The sequence below is a fragment of the Gavia stellata genome, chromosome 3, assembly GCF_030936135.1.
Source record: "Gavia stellata isolate bGavSte3 chromosome 3, bGavSte3.hap2, whole genome shotgun sequence".
Lineage (NCBI taxonomy): Eukaryota > Metazoa > Chordata > Aves > Gaviiformes > Gaviidae > Gavia > Gavia stellata.
The window spans coordinates 28572883-28593093 of record NC_082596.1 but is presented as its reverse complement, the minus strand read 5'-3'; the positions used below and the strand labels follow the sequence as shown (position 1 = coordinate 28593093).

Here is a 20211-nt window from a genome sequence, read left to right as displayed (position 1 = left end):
GTATGATCAAGTATTTCTCTGCAGTGTTTAGTAGGGTATCCTCTGGAGATAGGCTGTCAATAAGAATAAGTTCCCACTAGTCTCTTGCATCCATGGGTGTGTACAACTTTTACTATAGGAAAGTTTGTCATGTGGTTGGAGTACTGGACTGAGATTGAAGATAACTATGTTCAGTCTCCAACATTGTCACAGACTCGGGAACTGGTCAGCTGAAGCAGGGAGACTGGCACATTCCTTTTAGCTCACAAAATGTAGGTCCTAGGTGGGGCACAGGTGGAAAAGATCAAGAGGCACATTCCCAGTCTCAACATTAAGTTAGGATCAAGTCTATACTTGGCTTTGGGGGCTAGGAAGCACTGCTGACTGCCACATACTGTTAATCAATCTCTCTTCCTTGCGTCTAAGTGAGTAGTAAGAATACTTTTTTTTTTTTTAATCTTGCATGGTTTTTTTATTATAATCCTACATACTATTTAATGTATTTTTTAGATATTGAAAGGAGAGGCATTTTTTTGGTGGGGGTAGGGTGAGATGGAAAAGGAAGGGCAGAGGAGAGGAACATTACTCTGAAGATACGAATCTTGAACATCTCAAGTTTATGTTTTACCTAAATGCAATTTAATTGTTTGTTACTAAAGTAGCAACACATGACATCTGCACTCAGGAAGACAAGAGAAAGTAGCTTTATAGCGACTACCTAACCCAGGTGGTGTCTGGCTTGGCTTGGAAATTCCAAAAGAACCTGTTCCTACATGCCCACAAGGATGAGACTGTCCTCAAAGAGGCATAAAAGATCCCTAAACCCCAAGAAGTGCCCAATCCATAAACATGCCCTGAAGTTTTTATATTGTGCAGGCCAGCACAGTTGTATACCACAGACTGACATAAAGCATAGTCATTACCGGTACTTTATTCAAAACATAGCAAAAATGGTAGGAGATAGTATCCCCATTCTATACGCTGTCTTATGCTGACGTATTTGCCCTGGGATTGTTGCGTTCCTGACCCTGCTTCAGTTTGCCAGTGAGCCACAATGTAAAGGGGAGCATTAAAAAAGTACTGCTTTGCGGCACAATAATTTTACAGAGATGAAGCTGGAGGGACAAGAAGGTGGAGGAAGGAGTCAGAAAAGGTGGCAGTATACATTAGAGATCGTGAAAGGAGTCAGTAGGGTTGCAAAGGCAGTTTAATTTTCATGGATCCCAAGGAAAAGTTTCCTCTCTACAATTACTTGAAAGGGGGTTGTAAAGAGGTGTGTGCTGGTCTCTTCTCCCAAGTGACGATAGGACAAGAGGAAATGGCCTCAAGTTGCGCCAGGGGAGTTTTAGGCTGGATATTAGGAAAAACATCTTCACTGGAAGGGTTGTGAGACATTGGAACAGGCTGCCCAGGGAGGTGGTTGAGTCACCATCCCTGGAGGTATTTAGAAGACATGTAGATGTGGCGCTTAGGGACATGGTTTAGTGGTGGACTTAGCAGGGTTAGGTTTACGGTTGGACTGTATGATCTTAAAGGTCTTTTCCAACCTAAATGATTCTATGATTCTATGATTTTTCAGAGCTCTGCCCAGGAGTGTTTCAGAGATTTCAAAACCTGGAGTTTTTTACAGCATTTTGACTTACCCATATTTGCTACACTCTGCTTTGCACTGACATAGTAGACACCTTTGCTAGAACTGGGTTTTTAAATTGCTGTCTTTTAATCCAAGTTTTATTTATGAGAAATAACTGCAGGAACCATTCTGCCTGTGAGTGACTGAGACCTCCTTTCTGTGTCTTGCTCGGCAGCGGAGCCAGCTGGTGGGCAGCAGCAGCAGCAGTAGAAGAGTGGCTTCAGAATGGATCTGTGACAGTTAACTTTACTCATGTTCAGGAAGACAGATTCCAGTTTCTGTCATGACTTTTTGTCAAAACACTTTAAACGCTTTATCTTCCACTGTAATGATTTTAGCGAATAGTCACATCATATTTTGTACATAAAAGTTTTTGGGTTTTTTCTTTACCTTTACACTTTTAAAATCTTAAAATAAGGAAAAATCCAGGGTTTCAAGTACACAGCATGAACAGTATCAATCATTTATTGTACTGATTGGCAGATTCACTGTTCCTTCACTTAACATACACAATTATATTTCACATTGCATAGAGAAAAGAGGAGAACAAGCAGGTGAGAAGTTAAATCACTGTGTGTGGAGTGGGAGTAAAGTGATGAGAATGAGCTAGCTTAACCTTACTTTAATGTTTTTGTGGGTTTTTTCAGCAAGACCCCATCCTGCACCATCTACTCCTTAACTTTCCAAGGCTCAGACTGGAGAGAGCCCAAGGCCATTAGGCCATTCCTGAAACGGTATTTAGTTGCCTGAATTCACCTGAGGAATTCAAGGATTCATTTCAGTGAGTGTTCAGTGACTGTAATCTTGAAGGATCTGAGCCTCACTGTTTGAGACATGTTTCAAATAAAATGCATTTGCTTCTGCTTGTTAAATAAGACACAGACATGCATCTGGGAAGTTGTATATAGCTCATCTGCTAACCTCGAATTGCTTCTGAAACAGTCGTACATGGAGGCAACGTAGGTTTATTGGCTTTAAGAGACCGCCCAATTTCCTTCCTACACCAGTACATACTGGGAGCAATGGCCCGGACATTCATGGAGTTGTCTGGCATAAAACCGGTGTAAAGTAAGAAGGGAGCCAGGCCAAAAAAATAAAGATGCAGGAAGACAGGGCTGTTTCCATAGTATAGTTCCCATTTAGCATAATAAAAAGCAGAGCCCACCATGTAAACTAAATTACTAAATTGGTATAAAATCTGTACTAGATCTTTTGCTTTGTTTAGTGTTAAATTTTAATACTATTATTATAGATTAGTAATTCAGAGTAAGATCCAAGGAGGCACATTTTTTTGAATAGTTGTTTTGTCCTTTAAGTTGTACAGAAAAAAGAATCCAGGAGATAAACAAACTAGACACCAACAATCTTAGGATATTAAATTTAATTATAGATTGCACAGAATATGATGTAAAAACAGCCATTTACTAGAATAATTATAACCTGCAAAATGTGAAAATAGTTTAGAAAATGGATTGTCATATTCTCTGACACAGCAATAGTCATGAAAGGTACACTGATAATATCATATGTTAATCTGTATATTAACTATACTACCTGTCATTTAGCCAGGATTCCAAGATGGATTAAAGGCATTTATTTCTGAAGTGCCTATGTTTAAATTCAGCTAGATTGAAACCACTATATTTTTGTCAACTACTGCGTGGAGATCTATCCCAGATAAATGCTTTGTCTATATGCTATGAGTTTGTAAAGAGAAGAGTAATAGAAAACCTGCAGAGAGCACAGATCTGTAAGTGGGTGGTTTGACAACCGAAAATATTTCTTAGTGCCTTCGTAAATTTTGGAAATCAGACATGCCAACATCTCTTTCCTATTTCAGACCTAGATCATATTTAATCTGAATTCATGTTTTGCATTTTAAAAAAAACCATTTTGTTGTAACAGGGAAAGATATCTGTAGACCTTTCTATGATGTAGTTCAACAAGAAATGTTGTGAGTGTCAAAGCATATGATGACCTTCAGCAACGTCAGCAGGTTTGATTTTTTTCCAGCCATGTTTATGAAAGCAAAAAAAACCCCCAAAAAACAAAATCAACCCCGACATATTTTAGTTTCTTTTTGAATATACAGACTGGCCCAAACATAGACATTCTCTTTATCAATCTTATTGTTACAAAAACTGTACATTACAAACAGTATAGAAACAAACTGAAAGGAATGTGCCACACATCCTGGCTAATTTTCTATATGCAGTTTAAAAATACAGCCTACTCCCTTATAGTGCACAGTTATTGTGTAGATAGAGTACATCACTAGTTAAGTGGACATGATAGAAGAGTTCTAGTTTTCCTCAGCACAGAGAATAAGAGCCAGTTCTGCTCGGTAAAGCTTTCCTCCATCAGACAAGGCCATGATGCTTTTCTTGTATGTCGCAAGGTTGTTAATGTCTAATTCCTATTTAAAGAACAGATAATGCTTTACAATCCTGTTTAGTTACCAGCATGAACAAGTTTGCTTCCAATGGTAGAAGATGAGGGGAAAAAAAAAAAAGGGTTTTCTCAGCCTGTCCAATGGTAACACACTGCAAATGTTGTTTATGTATTTGTATGTTATCCATATTATAGCCATATGGTAGATTGCTGATAGCTGGTGGCTCAGAAGCAAGCTTTTGACAGTGTCACTATGTAATCACAACTCCCCTAGTTCAGGATTTACACTGCTATGACTTCTGCCAAGATTTTTAGTTGTACTTTGACTTCAGGAATTATGACTTAGAAGCTCTATATTTATCTTAATTGGGTGGATTAAAGTGTCCTTAAAATCCAAATTAAATCTAATCTCTAAGGTGAAAAAAGACCTCTAGGATTACCTTTTTGTTCTTTTCACAGAGATCCTTCAGTAGTGCATCAAGTTCATTTTCATCTATATAGCCATTGCCATCCTGAAAAATAACATTAAAGATAATTTTAAACATTTATTTTTCATTTCAGAGGTTATGACTAGTTTTCTGCAAATTCAGAAAATAAGTGCCATCAAACTACACAATTAATAAAAAGGTTTTTTGAAGACTTACTTGATCATACATCTCAAAGGCTTTATTGAATTCTTTTGCACACATTTTAACCCCCTAAATGCCAAAAGGAAAAAAAAAAAATCCATTAATGACACCACTTATGTATGATGGTAACAGGTTACCTTAAGAATGTGAATATTCATACCTGAAATTTAATAAGAAAGTTTTCCTGTACAGGGAGTAGTCTTTGGAGAGAAAAAACAAAGGTCAAAATATTTAACAGCTTCCATAACAGCGATTGGTACATGATATTTGTTGTGAAAAGAGACAGAAGACGTACCTGGCCAGTTCAGTAAGCTCCAACTTCCCATCATTGTTTGCATCAAACATCCTGAGCTGAAATAATATATAATTTTACATTACTAAACAAAATTATATAACATAATGAAGAAAACACTTCTTTGGAAAACTTAAATTCAATGAAATTTAGCCTTTATTTCATGCTGAAATGATGGCCCCAGGTTTTAACCTGTCACATTTGCTGTGCAGTACATTTATTTGAAGTACTGAAGAAGTAATTTACAGTCATTAATTCTACTGCAAAAGCCTGATAAGAAACCAGATGAATAATTCTGATTAACCTGCTGTGACATAGGTCTTAACCTGCCTACAGTGATGAATGTCCCGTATGAGAAACGCGCATGTAATTATTTATAAATGAGAGGAGTGTTGACATGATAACATTTTACTTTTGACTTCATGTCATGATCTGATAATAGCATCATTATTCTCTATTCATAAAGGTGAAACAACAGTTGAGTAAAGTTCAATAGAATCCAAGGCATTCAATTCCTTAGACAGAAAATAATAGACATTTCATTCAATTGGCTGCTAAGTCTAAATATTTAAGTAAAGATCACATTCTGTTTCTGTGATATATTTCAAGAACAGAGTGAACAGATGCTGTAGATGAACACATTTTGTTGATGGTATGAAAATGGGAAATTAAATGTCTCCAAATAATTATAATTAGAGAAATAAATATATTGATGCAATTTGACAAAATATGTGTATACTATTTCTAATAATTTTAAATCATCCTATTGTATTAAAGTGTTTTCCTTTGAGCCCTTGAAAGCATAAGCTCCTGCTGCTTGAGTGGCACAAACAGCTTATATTCGTTATTAGAAGTATATGGAGATATTACACCTGTGTGGGACTTCCTCTGATTTTTTATGTCTGTATAGTTCCACTTTTCTACTTTCAAGTATTATTTTGCCTTTACTGTACAAAAGAGTCACATAAGCAGCAAACTGTACAAAACATTGTTAGACGTTGTACTGAAAACACCACCACCCACACTCCATCCTACCACTTTCAATCACAGTAACTTCAGATGTAATTTTTAGGTAAGAGGGAAAGCAGCATCCTGTACTGAGGTAAGTGTATATTCTTTTAAATATGGAATTAATGCCATGAAAAAAGACCCAATTTCACTTGTTTAATACGCAATAAATGGCGGAGACCAGAGAAGAGACCAATTCCATAAATATTTATTTCTACAGAACACCCTGTTTCCTTTTAACACTTCCTTTCCTTGCATAAAAGCATCTGCCTTGCATGCATTTCCCGTGAAAGGAGATTTGCATTTGGGGAAGGTAAGCACTGGCAGCTGTGAAGTCAACATAGTTTGGTTTTTTGATGGGTGTTAGTGGCTGGCTGTGCCTGCCTGCAGCTGCTCAGGATGTATGTTTTCTAGTCTTCTTTCCTAGTTTCTGAGGAGATTATGGGAGAGCTGGCCTTATAATTTCTTTCTTATTGCTCTTAATTCTTTGTGTGTCTCTGCAGAGGCCAGAACTTAGAGCACGCTTTAAGACGGTCAAAAAGATTGCTGAATGAAAAGGATACGTGTTATCTTCACCAGTGAATAAACAGTGACAATTCTAGGTAAATGGTTCATACTGGTACAACTAACCAGAAGACTTTTGCCACGAAAAACACAAGTTTTGATTAGCCATTGTCAGGGCAGTTTGAGGGCTAGTGTGTTTACCTAGCACATTTTTGATTGCTAAAAATACTTTAGGATGAAACCAAGCTGGTAAAACAAAAAATGTAGCGTTACACATTTCCTGAAGACAAGAATTCTGAGGTTTTTCTCTTGAAACATCCACTCAGAAGTCAATACTGGTCCTTACCATGGAGCACCATAGCGATGGGATGGAAGGAGTGCCCCAAGGACGGGCTGATTTAAGGCCAGGGAAGCGACAGTTTTGTTCTGGTGTTTATCTAAAACATCAGTTTCTCCTTCTTGAAGGGGGGGGAGAAGGAAAGAGTGAGATGTTTGTAAATCTGATAAGAATCCACCATACAGTGATGGCTTTTAAGGCAAGAGAGATATACTACAGCACTGTAACAAGGCAAAACATGGAAAGTAACTCCAAATTAATTTGATCTAAACATAGTAATGTAATTATGACAGGTACAATTTTTCCCCTATGAACTGTGAAGACTTCACTTTTACAACTAATGGCACAGGGAGGCAGATCAGGGGAAAATACTATGGTATGGTCTAACATTCTATAAATACCAAGAAGATTCAAAATTCCTGAGCTTTTTTCTTTAAGCAACGCTGAAAACTGCCCATCAAAGCTCTGTAGCTGCAGAAGTACTTGCAGTGCTAGATGCCACAGTCATCCCTCTGTTGCAATGACATAGTTAGCCTGATTAGGACCTGGTGGGGCTCCAAGTCATTTGGAGCCTTCCAGTGGCTAAAGATAAACAGAGTTTGGATTGATCCAGTCTTGGTGAAGTATGCCTGTAAATAATCTTACCATTATTTCTGTGTATTCTGTTAGCTTTGAGTCTTCAATCTGCTTATTTGCTTTCTGTAATAAATCTTTCAAGAAGCTCTGTTAAAATAAATGCAAGAGTAATAGGTGAATTTTTATCTACAGAACAAAATGCTTGACTTGCTAACTTCAGATTAAAGTAATGGGAAATGCTATTTTACTCCCACTTTAGTATTTACTGCTGAAGTTCTAAATAAGTATGAAAAGAAGTAGTAATTAACAGCTAAGAATATAACAGTTTCTTTTGACTAATTCAAGTATATTGCACAGTTTTATTTGGAAAAAGTGACTCATAAAACTTTCTGCGTTGTATGCCATTTGTTGTATTGTGAATTTGGAAAAAATAGTTTGGCTTTCAAGTATACTACTTCCTAATCAGCTCTATCAGTAAACTAAACTAATTAACCTTGAGTCTCCTTGAAAACTTGGATGCCTAATCACTTCTTGCAACATAGGAAAAATTTTACAGAAAAGATCAATGATTAATCAAGTTTTCTCCTTGCCTATGGCAGTACCCGATGCTAGAAGTGAAAGTTAACTTACGTTGCTCCTTCCTTGTATTCTAAATGTGTGCAGCCAGTTTAATTGCATTTTTTTGAATGAGAATTTGATATCATATCACACAACTTGAAACACTAGCCTTTTTTACTTTAAAAAATAAGATTGTTTCCACCCATTCAGTGGTTTAAACTTCTGTACTAGATCTGTGACATTAAGAAAGAAAGATATAAATTTATTTAACAAGGGAATTACAAGACCTGAGATGTCTGTATGCCTGTCAATGCTCAATGAAGTACGTAATTACTGTCATTAGTTGTAGCATCATTATCTTTGTGGAATTTTGGGCCACACTTCAAGATAGAAAATAGGGTAGCTCATAAGAAAATCTATTTGTGCATAGATGACATTCTTGAACTTGGATGCAACCATGTCAATAGTCATATGACTAATACCCACTATAGTTCTTCTAGTTTAGCCTGCTCCATGCTGGAGGGCCTTCCTGGTAGCTTGTAAACAAAGAACATGACTGAAATGTTGTAAATGGATGTTACGGAGACATGTTTAATCTTGTGTGCTTTGATGGAAAATAGAACTGAAAAGGACATTGAAAGGCTATCTAGTCCATCTCCACGTCTCAAGAAAGCATCATCTATATCTAAACATCCTGAGTTACTGTCTGATCTGAGCTATTGCCAAACCTTTCCTAAATACAGGCTGTGATGGAGAGTCTGCCTCCCCCTTAGACGATGTATTCCACTGCTGTTACTATTGTTAGAAAGTTTTCCTGATTTCCAGCTTAAAAATTTCTCTTACAAAGTTGTAAGTGGGTGTACTCCTCACATAGCAAATAGTTAAAATACTTGGGCTTGTTAAAAAATACTGATCTGAAAATAAAACTAGACATTTATGTCTTCAACATGTTAAAATGGCCTGTTTCTCTGAGGCGGACAAAATCTCGCAGCACAAGAAAGGTGGGACCATGAGGGATCCAGTTAAAATGTCTTCATTCTTCAGCTGGTCCTCAATCAGCCCTGCCTTTTTAAGTCTATTTTAAATTACAGCAGCTGGCAACAGTCCTTAAGGCATCGTCTAACAGTGGCTACGTGCACGGCCTCCTCCTGATCCTACCGACTTCACTGACCTGCTATGACCAGCCAGCAGAAGAATGGGCTCGTCTGCCTGAGGGTTACCTTGAGGTAGGATCCTCAGCAAACGTCACACAGATACCAAATTCAAAGAGGAAGGGAAAAGGAAAAAAGATGTGAATTGTCTGATATGGATTCCTCTTCTGAAGAGAATCTCGATTCTGCTCTTATTCATGCATATTAAAGCTGATACCAAAACCCCACCAAGTTAACCAAGCAGAGGCAACACAATTCCATTTGTGTTAGCCTGATAGTATTACAGCGGAAACTGTAGGGTTACACAGTACTTGAACAGCATGATCTGTCCAGTAGCATAGTGATTAATGGTAGCGATGTCCTTAGGAAAAAGTCCAACAAAACAGCCCTCCTCCCTAATATACCAAAAAAAGAACATAGCTTTCAGAGGTCTATCTTGCTTTCTTTCTTACTTCTAAGTTAAAGTACTTGCTACCCCGAGTCACTTGAGACAAACACTGATCTGAATTAAAACATGTTTTAAAAAGCATTGATTAGATTAGAGTTTCACTTCAAATAATTAATGGCGATAAAAACATCAGCTAATCATACTGCTTTTCAGTCATGTTTGAAATGCAAGAATATGAACGGTTGGGTATCTGAAGAAACCGATAGCAGCACAGGCTGTAATCCAAGGCCTGTTCTCATGTCATGCATACTCATAGATACCGATTTACCTTAAGTTCCTCAGAATCAATGAAGCCACTGTGGTCGCTGTCATATTTCCTCCATGTCTGCAATCAGAACGTGAATGCTTTAATGATATATTTATGGCAAGAGGGTCTTGGATGATTTCACAAAAGGCAACTTTTCATACTGTACCTGCATGAAGTCTTCACTTGACTTCAGCTGCTGACATCTGAAGAACAACAGGAAATTCTCTTCCGTCGGTAATATCTGAGCAAGCTGTAACAGAATTTAAGAAAGTTTAAATTTTGATTCTTCATTAGGCCAGCTGAGCCTGTAAAAGAGCATGAAACTTTTAAAGAGAGTATGAAATTCTTTGTGCTTGTATTGCCCTATTGTGGCCCCGTAGGAAGCTTCAACCTGTTAGCTGAAATGTTTGGAAGATGCCTCTGAAAGGTTTCTGGCTTGCAGCTTTGCCATATTCATCAAGGTCAAACAGACCTGAGGTCTGAGAGAAGGGAGTGAGACAGCACTTTACCGAAGGGGTAGCTGGGGAAAGAGGGCAAAAGTTCACCCATGCAGAAGTAGGATCTGTGTTGAAAACCTTGGAACTGGCACAAAGGGAAAGCATAATGCAAGGACATTTAGAGGGTGAGTGTGAAGGACCATGAGTTAAGACAGTGAGGAAAACAGACTACTCACAGATACCAAGGAAGAGGAAGAAGAAAGGAACACTGACATGACAAACACGTATGTAAGGTAAACAGAAAAGTATATGGAAAAGCCAGGAGAAAAAAAGAAAGTGGGAAGGGTAAGGGGATGGCAGCCGGTGATCATTTGTCAGGCACAGAGATGTGTTCAAGAAGAGCTATAAATACCAGAAAGAAATCAAAAGGGCTTTTAGCCCTGCAAAATTCTTCCAATGCCTCTGCTCTACAAAAGGCTTTTTTAAAATCAGACATTATTGTACTGATTATTGAAAACGTTCATTTACTATAACTCAATTTTGGCAAGTGACAAATGTAGATGGAGAGTGTGCTGTATAATTTAATGTAAAATCATGATTTGTTTTTAACAGAAGCCCAATACTTTTTTCTGTCCTCAAAATGTATGAAATATGTTTTGATTAAAAAAAACTTTTTATTTGAAGAATAGACCAGCTGTGCTTGCTGGGAAAAGAAAATGAAGACAGACAGATTTCTTAGCTGCATTCTTTTATGAAAAATAACATCTGCAGACTTCCTGGAGCCCCATCTTAAAATTTTTATTCAAATTTTTGGTTTTCTGCATTCATTTCACACCCTCAAATCCCTCGTTCTGTCTATTTCAGTGCTATTGCCTAATTGCTCAGGCTTTTTTATTGCTTTCCAGTGGTGCTGTAGGTGAGTTCAGCTCTCCCACTCACCCTACAGGCACAACAAGGGTATGGAGACAGATCTCTTGTTTCCCTCAAATTATCTGTGCAAGGAATCGGTTATATTCTTTCGGTGTTGGTACAACTGAAAAGACACATCAGAGCACTCTCCTTACAGAAATGGAGCAGCTGATGACAGATTATCAGGCCCATCGGAGTGTTCTGAGTGCTTTTTCTAAATGGCTGAACACCAAACCCAATCAACTTAAACAATATGTTTTTGACAGCAGCTTTTGAAACCTACTCTATTATAAATAACACATACACATGTGAGTAAGTACATGTTCTTATGTATGCAATAGCTAAATGTGTGTAACTTAGTAATTATTTATGGAAAACTTTCTTTATTTCTCCCATTACAGGGGAGCTGTGATTTTTAAAGTAAATCAACATTCCTACTCAACAACTAACTTGAATGGATGAACTGATTATTATAATAAGCAGAGTTTGGGGGAAGGGACTGATTATGACAATGAGGAAGGGTTTACAGGCGTGGAAATTACAAATAAAATGTCATTCATGGGACCTCTATAGCTAACTCTGGTGAATTTTGCAAGGGCACTGTACAATAGTACAAGATGCAAGGGTAAATGTAAAATAGTAGTTTTCCAAAGAATCATTAACAGCTTACTAGCAGTACTAAACTGTATTTGAGGTACAGAATATATTACTTCTGGAAGAAAATTACCTTATTTTAAGCTATACCTCTCACCCTTTGTAAGTGTCAGGGGAAAGTACAGGCTTTTACATTACAAAGATGTAGTAGCTCAATATCCAGCATTAGCTCAGGCTTCTGCCAAAAAAGAAGTCTTTCCTGTTTTTGTAATAGAAATAATATAGCTAAAGTGAATTCCAGTTCTCCAAGCTCATGCATCAAATAGCATTAAATTGCTTTTTGTGGAAAACTCTGCATTACTAAGGGATGAGGAGATCGTGTGGAAACTGGCTCGACTTCCTAGTCTCAGTTATACCACTACAGAGGGGAAAGATGGAAATATGGAAACCTGATGCTATTTCTAATGACGACTTCTTTGTGAGGATAAACGTAGGGGGACTCTGTGAGCACGTTTGAATAAGAGTGCAGGCCGCTACAAGTTCACGTACGGCAGCTATAACAGTTTAGTGAGCATTTCTGTGAGCTCTGCTGCTTTTATGGAGAATGTTGGCTATTTCTGCATCGTGAGTAATAGAGGACAACCACAAAGCCCGAGACCGGTTTCATTCCTCTCTGCTCAGCTGCAGGCTGAGGTACGTCTTTGTAGGTTACTTAGCAGAAAAAATACTATCAGTGCTTAAAACAGTATCAGAACTATTTTCTAGATAATCTAGTAAATTCTGTTGATATTTAATGCTATTTAAAATTCCTTTCACCTAATACAGTGAATTTGCTTTTTAAAATCCTGCGTTAGAGAAAGGGAGTGCAAAGAATATTTTAGGCTAATAAGTAGTTATTTTTATGGCAGCAGTAAGCTTCAAATAATTTGAATGTGGAATTACCGCAATCCTGAGTTTCAAAACCTTGGGTTTCACATCCACATTTCAGTGGAAGAGTTGGTCTGAATAAGTACAAAAGGTGAAAGAAAGGTCCCTTACACAAGACAAGCAAGTGGACAGGTCAGACTCTGCCTTTAGCTGGAGGGCACTGGATAAAAGCTAGTGAACTAACTGCAGTGTGCTTGCAAAGACAGAATCGACAATTAATCTGAGCTGAAAATCCACTCTTTTGTCTGTGAAGCCACCCAGGCCTCCTCTCTATCTCAGTCAATAGACCTTTCCTGAAAACTCATTATTTGCTAGGACATTTTCCGTCAGATGCTGGGGTATTTGTTACGATGACTGGGACTGTGAATGGCTTTACATAATTTTTTTTTAGACAACATTCATACACTTTCTAAGAAAAACTATTTGATGTACTTTCTCAATGAGATCAATCTGGAATTACTGGACATTTTTATTTATAAGGCAGGAGAATCAAGTCCAAATACCAACTTTAATATCATACTGCTCTGCACATACAACACATTTCGTCTGAGTCCCATCAGCACTTTCCAAATCAAGCTTTGTACTGATGTAAGTGAAATAAAATATAGCTATTGGGTTAGGAAACTGCTATGTTAAGGGAGAAAGTTCCTTCAGTCACTGAACTGCGTACTATCACTATTCAACAGCTTCCATGGATGCTGAGCACATTTGGCAGTTCACTGGGGGTGGTAAGCACCGTACTGTATCAGGCCCCATTGGTTTTGTTCACCTTTACCCATTAAGTCAATAGCAGAATCAGAAATAGAATTTGAAAGATAAAACTTTCAGTTATCTTTCCTAAGTAAAGAAACATGGTCTTTTTCAGGCACTTCTTGCATCCAATGCTTGCTATTACACATATTCAAAAATACTCAGTTAAATAGGATTCTTCAATACCAAATGAATAAGCATTTGTTAGTCTAAAACCAAACAATTCGTTAGTCCAAATAAACACCAGTTCTTTTTAGATGCGGAACTATTTGATCAATGCTAAGTATTGTCAAAAGATGCATTTTTTAAAATCAATTATAGCTGCAAGTGAAACAAACTGTTCATATTTCCGTGGTAGATTAGTCGTAATTACATACGCATTTAAACAAGTATATGCATTTCAGGCGCATGACAGGGGAGAAAAGATGCCCTGAAATGACCTATTATATCAGCAGTAATACTTCCTATTGACTTTTACAAGTTCTATTCAGTCCTCTATTTTAAAATTAGCTACTGACCCAAAGCTGGTCACTGTAGAAATTTTGCAGACCTGGCTTGTTTCCAGCTGTTTCTTAATTAGCTCTCTAGGTCAGATTTCTTATTATCAGAAAAAAAATATATAATAGCATTTAATAATAAAACTGCAGTCTCACTGCACTCAGAGTGACATAAATGAGTCGTAGATTTAGGCTTGAAAAAGTGACTTCTCAAGCTGTAACCCAGTGAACTCTCCTTTTTGACTTGCAGCACTGAAGAGTAAAAGTGAGAGTAAACACAATGGTTCCCCTTCCTAGCAAGTTGTCTAAATGATACAATTGTTGAGTGGCCGTATGTGTAGGAAGGGGTGGTTATCTTTAGAAAGTGGGAGTAAGGAATAGGGGAATTTTCTGCCTGAAGTTCTGTTAAAGTTCAAGAAAAGAATTCAGAAGAAATCCTGATCTTTCACAAGCTGGATCACAACTACTACTAGAATTCTGTTTAACTTTAACATGATTGACTTGCTCTCTTACCATATATGAATTTTTTAGAATAGACTGTATACAGTGACTGCCCAGTTGCATTCATTTGTTTGTTATCCTCACTATAGGAGTGGTGACAGAACATTAATTCAAAATCATATGTAGAAATAAATCACATTTGCCTTTCACAATTTAAATTTCTCCAATAGAGCTCTTATCTGCTTTGCAGGAAAACTATATTGCCGTTGGTACTTCATTGTACTGAATAAAGTGTGCAAAGTTAAACGAAGGGTAGTGAAATGTCTGGAGAGGGGTAAGGAATACCTTCTTGTGAATGAAAAAATGTCATTACTCAAAAAAATACTAAAGATCTTAAAACAGAGGAAGAAATTTTCTGTGTCACCAAAAATCAAAAATATTTACATATTATGCTCACATTGTTCTGTGCTAAATGTATTTTCTACAAGTAAACATGCCAGTCTTTTGTTATAAAGTAACTGTCTTACCTCAACTATTCCTATTTTTCCATCAGTAGCCTTCCCATATTGGTCCACAAAAGCTTTCATTTCGGGTGTTAAATCCTACAAAGTTAAAATGAGAGAGTCATTAATTTAAGATACAGAGAAACATATGTAAACTTACTTGAATATTTTATTAGCTGCCAAATAATATACTACATTTAATGAGGTATTCACACTTACCGCAGCTAGATTCCTCAAGTTTAAATGAAATTTTTTAGTCATGAATAATGTCATTGTGATAAATCTTACTTCCTAAGGAATTACATTATAGTCAGTGTGAATGATTGGCATCTAAATACTTAGAAATCCTATTTTAGTTTACAGAATGCAAAAATTATAGACAGATGTGTTGGAAGATGTGTGTAACAGCTCCTTTGTTGAAAAGGATGACAGTGAAGTTCATAGGCAATTATTAGTCAATTTTCTCAGTTTTAATTTTTAATTTAGTAACTTGAAGGCTGTGCAAAATCTTTCAAAATAAGGAACATTTCAGTATAATACACCTGAACACCAAAAAAGCCTTTCCACATCTTTGAGTTGATTTTTCTTGAAAAATGGATGCTATTTTAGCTCTAAAAGAACTCATAATGATATCGTATTTTTCACTGTTTAGTATTTGGTTATCATAGAAACAAAGTCAAAATGTCACTGCTGAAATGTAGAGAGGCAGATTTAGGAGGGAGAAAACTTTGAGCAGTACTTAAATCTGACAGAGTAAAGCCAGCATAATTGTTCTTCATATAAATTATGGTCCCTGCTATACATGTGTTCTCTAAAGGCTATCCTCGCTCTAGGCTACAGCAAAGGTGCCAGCCTTGGGGTGAGTATCTAAATATTTGATTTCACACTTCAACTTGACTTGCCTTGCTTTGATATGAGCTGCCATCAACCTTCAATACTGGTTAAACTTTTAGTTTTTCTTTGTATTTCTTATAGGTGTGAGCTAGTAAAACCATCCAGCAAGAATTAGGACTACAGTTATACTAAAATAATGGATGATTCTATGGTTATAGATGAAGATACAGCAGTCTTTGGAAATTAAAGGTTTAGTTGCGATAATAGATCTGATTATATAGGACCTAAGTGATTCTCTCACTGGAGATACAGGAATCTCAGCTGTACAAAGTCTGTTGTAGTTTGTCCCAAATTTCAAGCACCAAAGCTGACTAAAATGTCAGTTCCTTGTAGCTGATACAGTCATGGCCTAGTATCCTATTTCTGTCAAAGTCATCCATGGCAGGTTAGTAATTTGTTGTGGCTTTAATTAGAGATGTGGTTATTAATACAATGCACTTCAATGTCACCTTTCATCTAATGATCCCAAGGTGGGGACAAGCTTGCTTAGCAGGTAGGAAGGAGAATTTGGACACCTGGATTTTAATTAGTCCTGGTTATATATTTTACTAATCTTTCTAGTAGCAGGTCCGCAGCGCCAGACAGTGTCCTGCCATTGAAGGATGCACAGCCAATTACAGGTTAAACAAAACAGGATGCTCGTCCTCTAGTACATCATTCAGAAAAGGTGGGGTTTTTTTGGTGTTCACTTCACCTGCTCTTGAGCTGCTTGATGAATTATTTGAGTTATGTTATTCAAATAAATGTTTTCAGTCAAAAAAACTTGCCTAAATTTAACCAAGTCTAGTCCTAAACTAGATACAGATGCAGTGCTCAGTGTTTGAAGTTAAGAAACTAGCCCTTCACACCTCAGTCTCTCCTTTTAAAACTTAACAGACACTTATCCAACCAAGTGGAGCTGTAGAAAAAATTAGCTTTTTTCAATATGATTTGAAAATGTAAGGATAGATGGCACTACAGAAACACTTACGTGACTGTATTCATAAACATCTATTAAATCACATATTTCTGTGGAGAAATACTGTCACTATATATGCAGGGAAAGTGAGAAACAGATGTGGAATAGCCTGTCCGAGATCCACCTATCAACCCTCTATCGACCCCACAGTTTCTTTTGGCAATTGGCATACCTAAATGGAGAATGTATTGCGTAAAAAGTGGGGCGCAATAAATGGAAGCTATGCCTATATACTTATACAGTTTTTATCTTTAAAAAAGTGGCAATTCTTTCAACATGTCTGGAAGTATATTAGATCAATTCACTACCTACCATAATGCATGAAGCAAAAAGACATAATGTTACCAAAGAAAAGCCCAAGCCCTAAAACCTCCAAGTATACATCCACCCTTTGGGGCTAGCATGAATCAGGCTGCATGCTACTGCTCCGTCTGAGAAAAAGCAACTGTGAAAATACAGGCTTACTGAGTGGATTAATAAAAGGATTAGATTTAGAACATAATTAGAACAGTTCTGTAGTTGGGAAGAATATTGGGAAATGTTAAACCACCCTATTCAATGACAGAATCAATGTGATTCTTTAATCCATATGGCATGACTGATGTAAAATCCAGCTATGAAAAATGCATAATTGAATATTTCAAAAATAGTAAGCAGGAGAGTGACCTGAAATGCAGAAGTTAATGATGACAAAGAAGCTTTGAGGTGTTAAAAGGAGGACAGCTGAGGAAATGACATATAACCTACACTAGTTTCTCAGTGTGTCCCTTCTGGCAAAAGAATAGAAATTCAAAGCTGCTGCATTAGTATCCCATGAGACAAGACATGAACTAATGAGACGCTTGTTTGGCAAATGAGCCTTCAAATCCAAGATTCAAATCCTTAGATTTGAAACCCAATATGACAGATATCCATACTCCAGAAAAAGACTTCAGGGATGAAGTTAACATCTACCAAAGGCAGAGCCAATGGATCAAGTACTGAATTTGATGTTGCTACTGTAGGTTGCTCTTTTCAGCAGAACACTCCAAAAATATGTTTAAATCAGAGAAATGGTAAAGGAAAACTTAATTAAACACCTGAGCTTTTTTAAAATATAGTGTGAGATACAGGCAGAGGTTATTTTTAAAAAAGCATAAATTATAAAATTTGTACCAGATAAGAATAATCTTGCAAGGCTTTTCTGTCTTACTTTGAGCAGGCTCTGTTTTTAAGAAGAGATGCACACTTGCTTTGAGAGAGAAAAGAATCTGATCTGAAAAGGATAAATATTTTTTTCCTTGAGCTTCTAATTAGGTTTTTAACTACTGAATAATATCAACATTTCTCCTAAGAATGCCATTCATACTAAATATACACAGGCTTTAATATCTTTTTCTAATGGGCATACTTAAGTTTCCTGTACTTCAATATAGAAGAGAGATTTGTTCTGTTGCAATACTTGAAAGGTATTGAAGTTGTGTTTCATCTTCTCTGTGAAAAAATTTAGACTTCTTCCCTCTAAAAACCACATTTCTTTCCCAATTTTCTGAGGTTTTTTTGAGTTTTGTTTTTGTTTTTTGTTTTTTTTTTTTGTTTGTTTGTTTTTTTTTAATTTTAGTTTAAACTTACTTAGACCCATGAAAATGAGTGCCTACACCAACAGCTGTAAGAATTAACTGGTACCTAGACTGCAGTAACATTAGAGGCATTGTTGGGAGACAGATTTTTAGATGTGTGAAGTTAACATTCATACAATTATTAAGAAGACTCAAATAAATTTGCACAAAATAAATTAAGATGCATTTACTTCTAAAACATACAGCAACTTTTAAAGCAATTGAAAAGCTATTTCTCCATTTGGGAGTATTCTTATATGAACTAATAATCTCTTTCCCCCATGCACACATGCCATCCAGTTAAATTATAATTTTATTTTCCATTACTTCAGAAGTCTTTCAGCATAGATTGATTTAAATCGATTTCATTATGTTATATAGTTGAGTTTGATTCTAAGTGGCTTGTTTTAGAAACCAAATATTTTAAAGGCAATTTATTTGTTAAAAAGGTTCACTTCTATTTTAGTTCAAATCTTTACATGATGTCTTTCATTTCTCTCTCTCTCTCTCTTTCTTTCTTTTTCTTTCTCTGTTTTTTTCCCACATGGGTTTAGTTTGGAGGAAATTTTTAATTATTGCTTTAATAACTCATGCACAGAATTCTCTCAACAGCATTGTCAAAAACTTTGCTGTTCCTCTGAACAATGTAAACTACCAGCATTTGGTACTCATACTCCTGGTGTATAACACCGGTGAAGGGCAAAAAGTGGTTAGCAGCAATCTGCAGATCTATTTGCTGACCACCAAGGGGCAGAAATGAATGCGTTTCAGCCCATACTGCCCATTAGGTACGAAATTAAAACGGAGTCCAACTAACTTGAAGTGTTGTTTTTTCTTTTTTTTTTTTTTCTTTTTATATCAGTACATATCTGGATCAGCTAAGATTAATTGCAGTGGGATAAGGTCACACCCATGACAAAAGGATAACGTCCATGCATTTCTTGACTTTTCTTTTTAAGCACTGTAAGAAGCATCAGAGCATAGCCTGGCAAGAAGTGAGCGGGACGTGCTCTCGGGGGAGGTGGACCCTGGCCTCACCTTTCCGAAGCAGACGATTTATTTCATTTGCAACCTGCCGATTTCTAACCGAGCTACTTTCCTTTGCCTGGTGAGACAAGTGCATGAACCATGTGATGGCAACAGAGAACAAAAGGAACCGGGGCACTGGAGTTTGCTCAAGAAAGCTCTTCTTTCCCAGAGAAGACGGAAAAGTGGGGCGAAACTTTAACCTACCAAGCCTGCCTTCTTCCGCGCCTGCTGCAGCTCCTGGATGAAGTTTTGTAGCTCCTTCCCGTCCATGTACCCATTGCCTACAACAGAAAGAGTTACGGTTGCGGCCACTGCTCCCTCCAAATTCTCTCCGCTCTTCAGCGCTGGCAGGGACGTCTCCGACCCGTGTGCTCCCTCCGGCGGAGCGGCGCCCTGCACGCCCCGCCCGGCACCCCCCCCAGCCCCTGACGGCTCCGGAGCTGCGCCCCGAGGCTGCGGGGCGGCGGGCGCGGAGCGGGGCCGGGGCCGGGGCTGCTTTCGGGCGGGAGCGGTGGGGTCCCCCCCAGCCTCCCGCGGGCCTGCCCCCCGCCGCCCCCCGCGCCCCCGCCGCCCCGGGGGGAAAAGAGTCACCGTCGGAGTCGTAGTGGTGCCAGATCTCGAAGAACTGGGCGGCCGAGATCTCCACGCCCTGCAGGTGGGTCTCCGCCGTCATGGTGGAGGCGCGGAGGGAAGCGGAGGGGCGCGGAGGGGCGCGGGGAGGCGCGGAGGGGCGCTGTCCGCGGTGCTGACTCTGCCCGCGGCCGGACGGCGACGGCGGCGGAGGCTGCGGCGACGGCTCCTCCCGCCGCCGCCCCGCCGAGGGCTATTTATGGGGCCGTCCCGGCCGGGCCACTCCCCCCGGTGCTGCCCTCCCTCTCCGCGGGCCCCGGCGCGGCCTCCCCGCCCTGCGCGGGGGGGGCC

At 38.2% G+C, this 20211-nt stretch overlaps 1 protein-coding gene across 1 annotated transcript; it reads right to left on the bottom strand.

Annotated features, from left to right (window-relative positions):
* Nucleotides 1-3914: 3914 nt before the first annotated feature.
* Nucleotides 3915-19963, bottom strand: CALB1 (calbindin 1). Its single transcript, XM_059815561.1, has 11 exons — nt 19882-19963; nt 19495-19571; nt 14836-14910; nt 9920-10003; nt 9775-9831; nt 7419-7496; nt 4928-4983; nt 4793-4832; nt 4648-4701; nt 4444-4515; nt 3915-4028 (listed from the first exon to the last, which is right to left on the bottom strand). Exons 1-11 carry the CDS (start codon nt 19961-19963, stop codon nt 3915-3917), a joined length of 789 nt encoding a protein of 262 aa, XP_059671544.1.
* Nucleotides 19964-20211: the final 248 nt, after the last annotated feature.

Coding starts and splice junctions, on each gene's coding strand:
- CALB1 (XM_059815561.1), bottom strand. CDS start 19,963: ATGACGGCGGAGACCCACCTGCAGGGCGTGGAGATCTCGGCCGCCCAG. Junction 19,572..19,881: donor GCACCACTACGACTCCGACG/GTGACTCTTTTC, acceptor TTTCTGTTGTAG/GCAATGGGTACATGGACGGG. Junction 7,497..9,774: donor TTGATTCTGAGGAACTTAAG/GTAAATCGGTAT, acceptor TTATTTTAACAG/AGCTTCTTGAAAGATTTATT.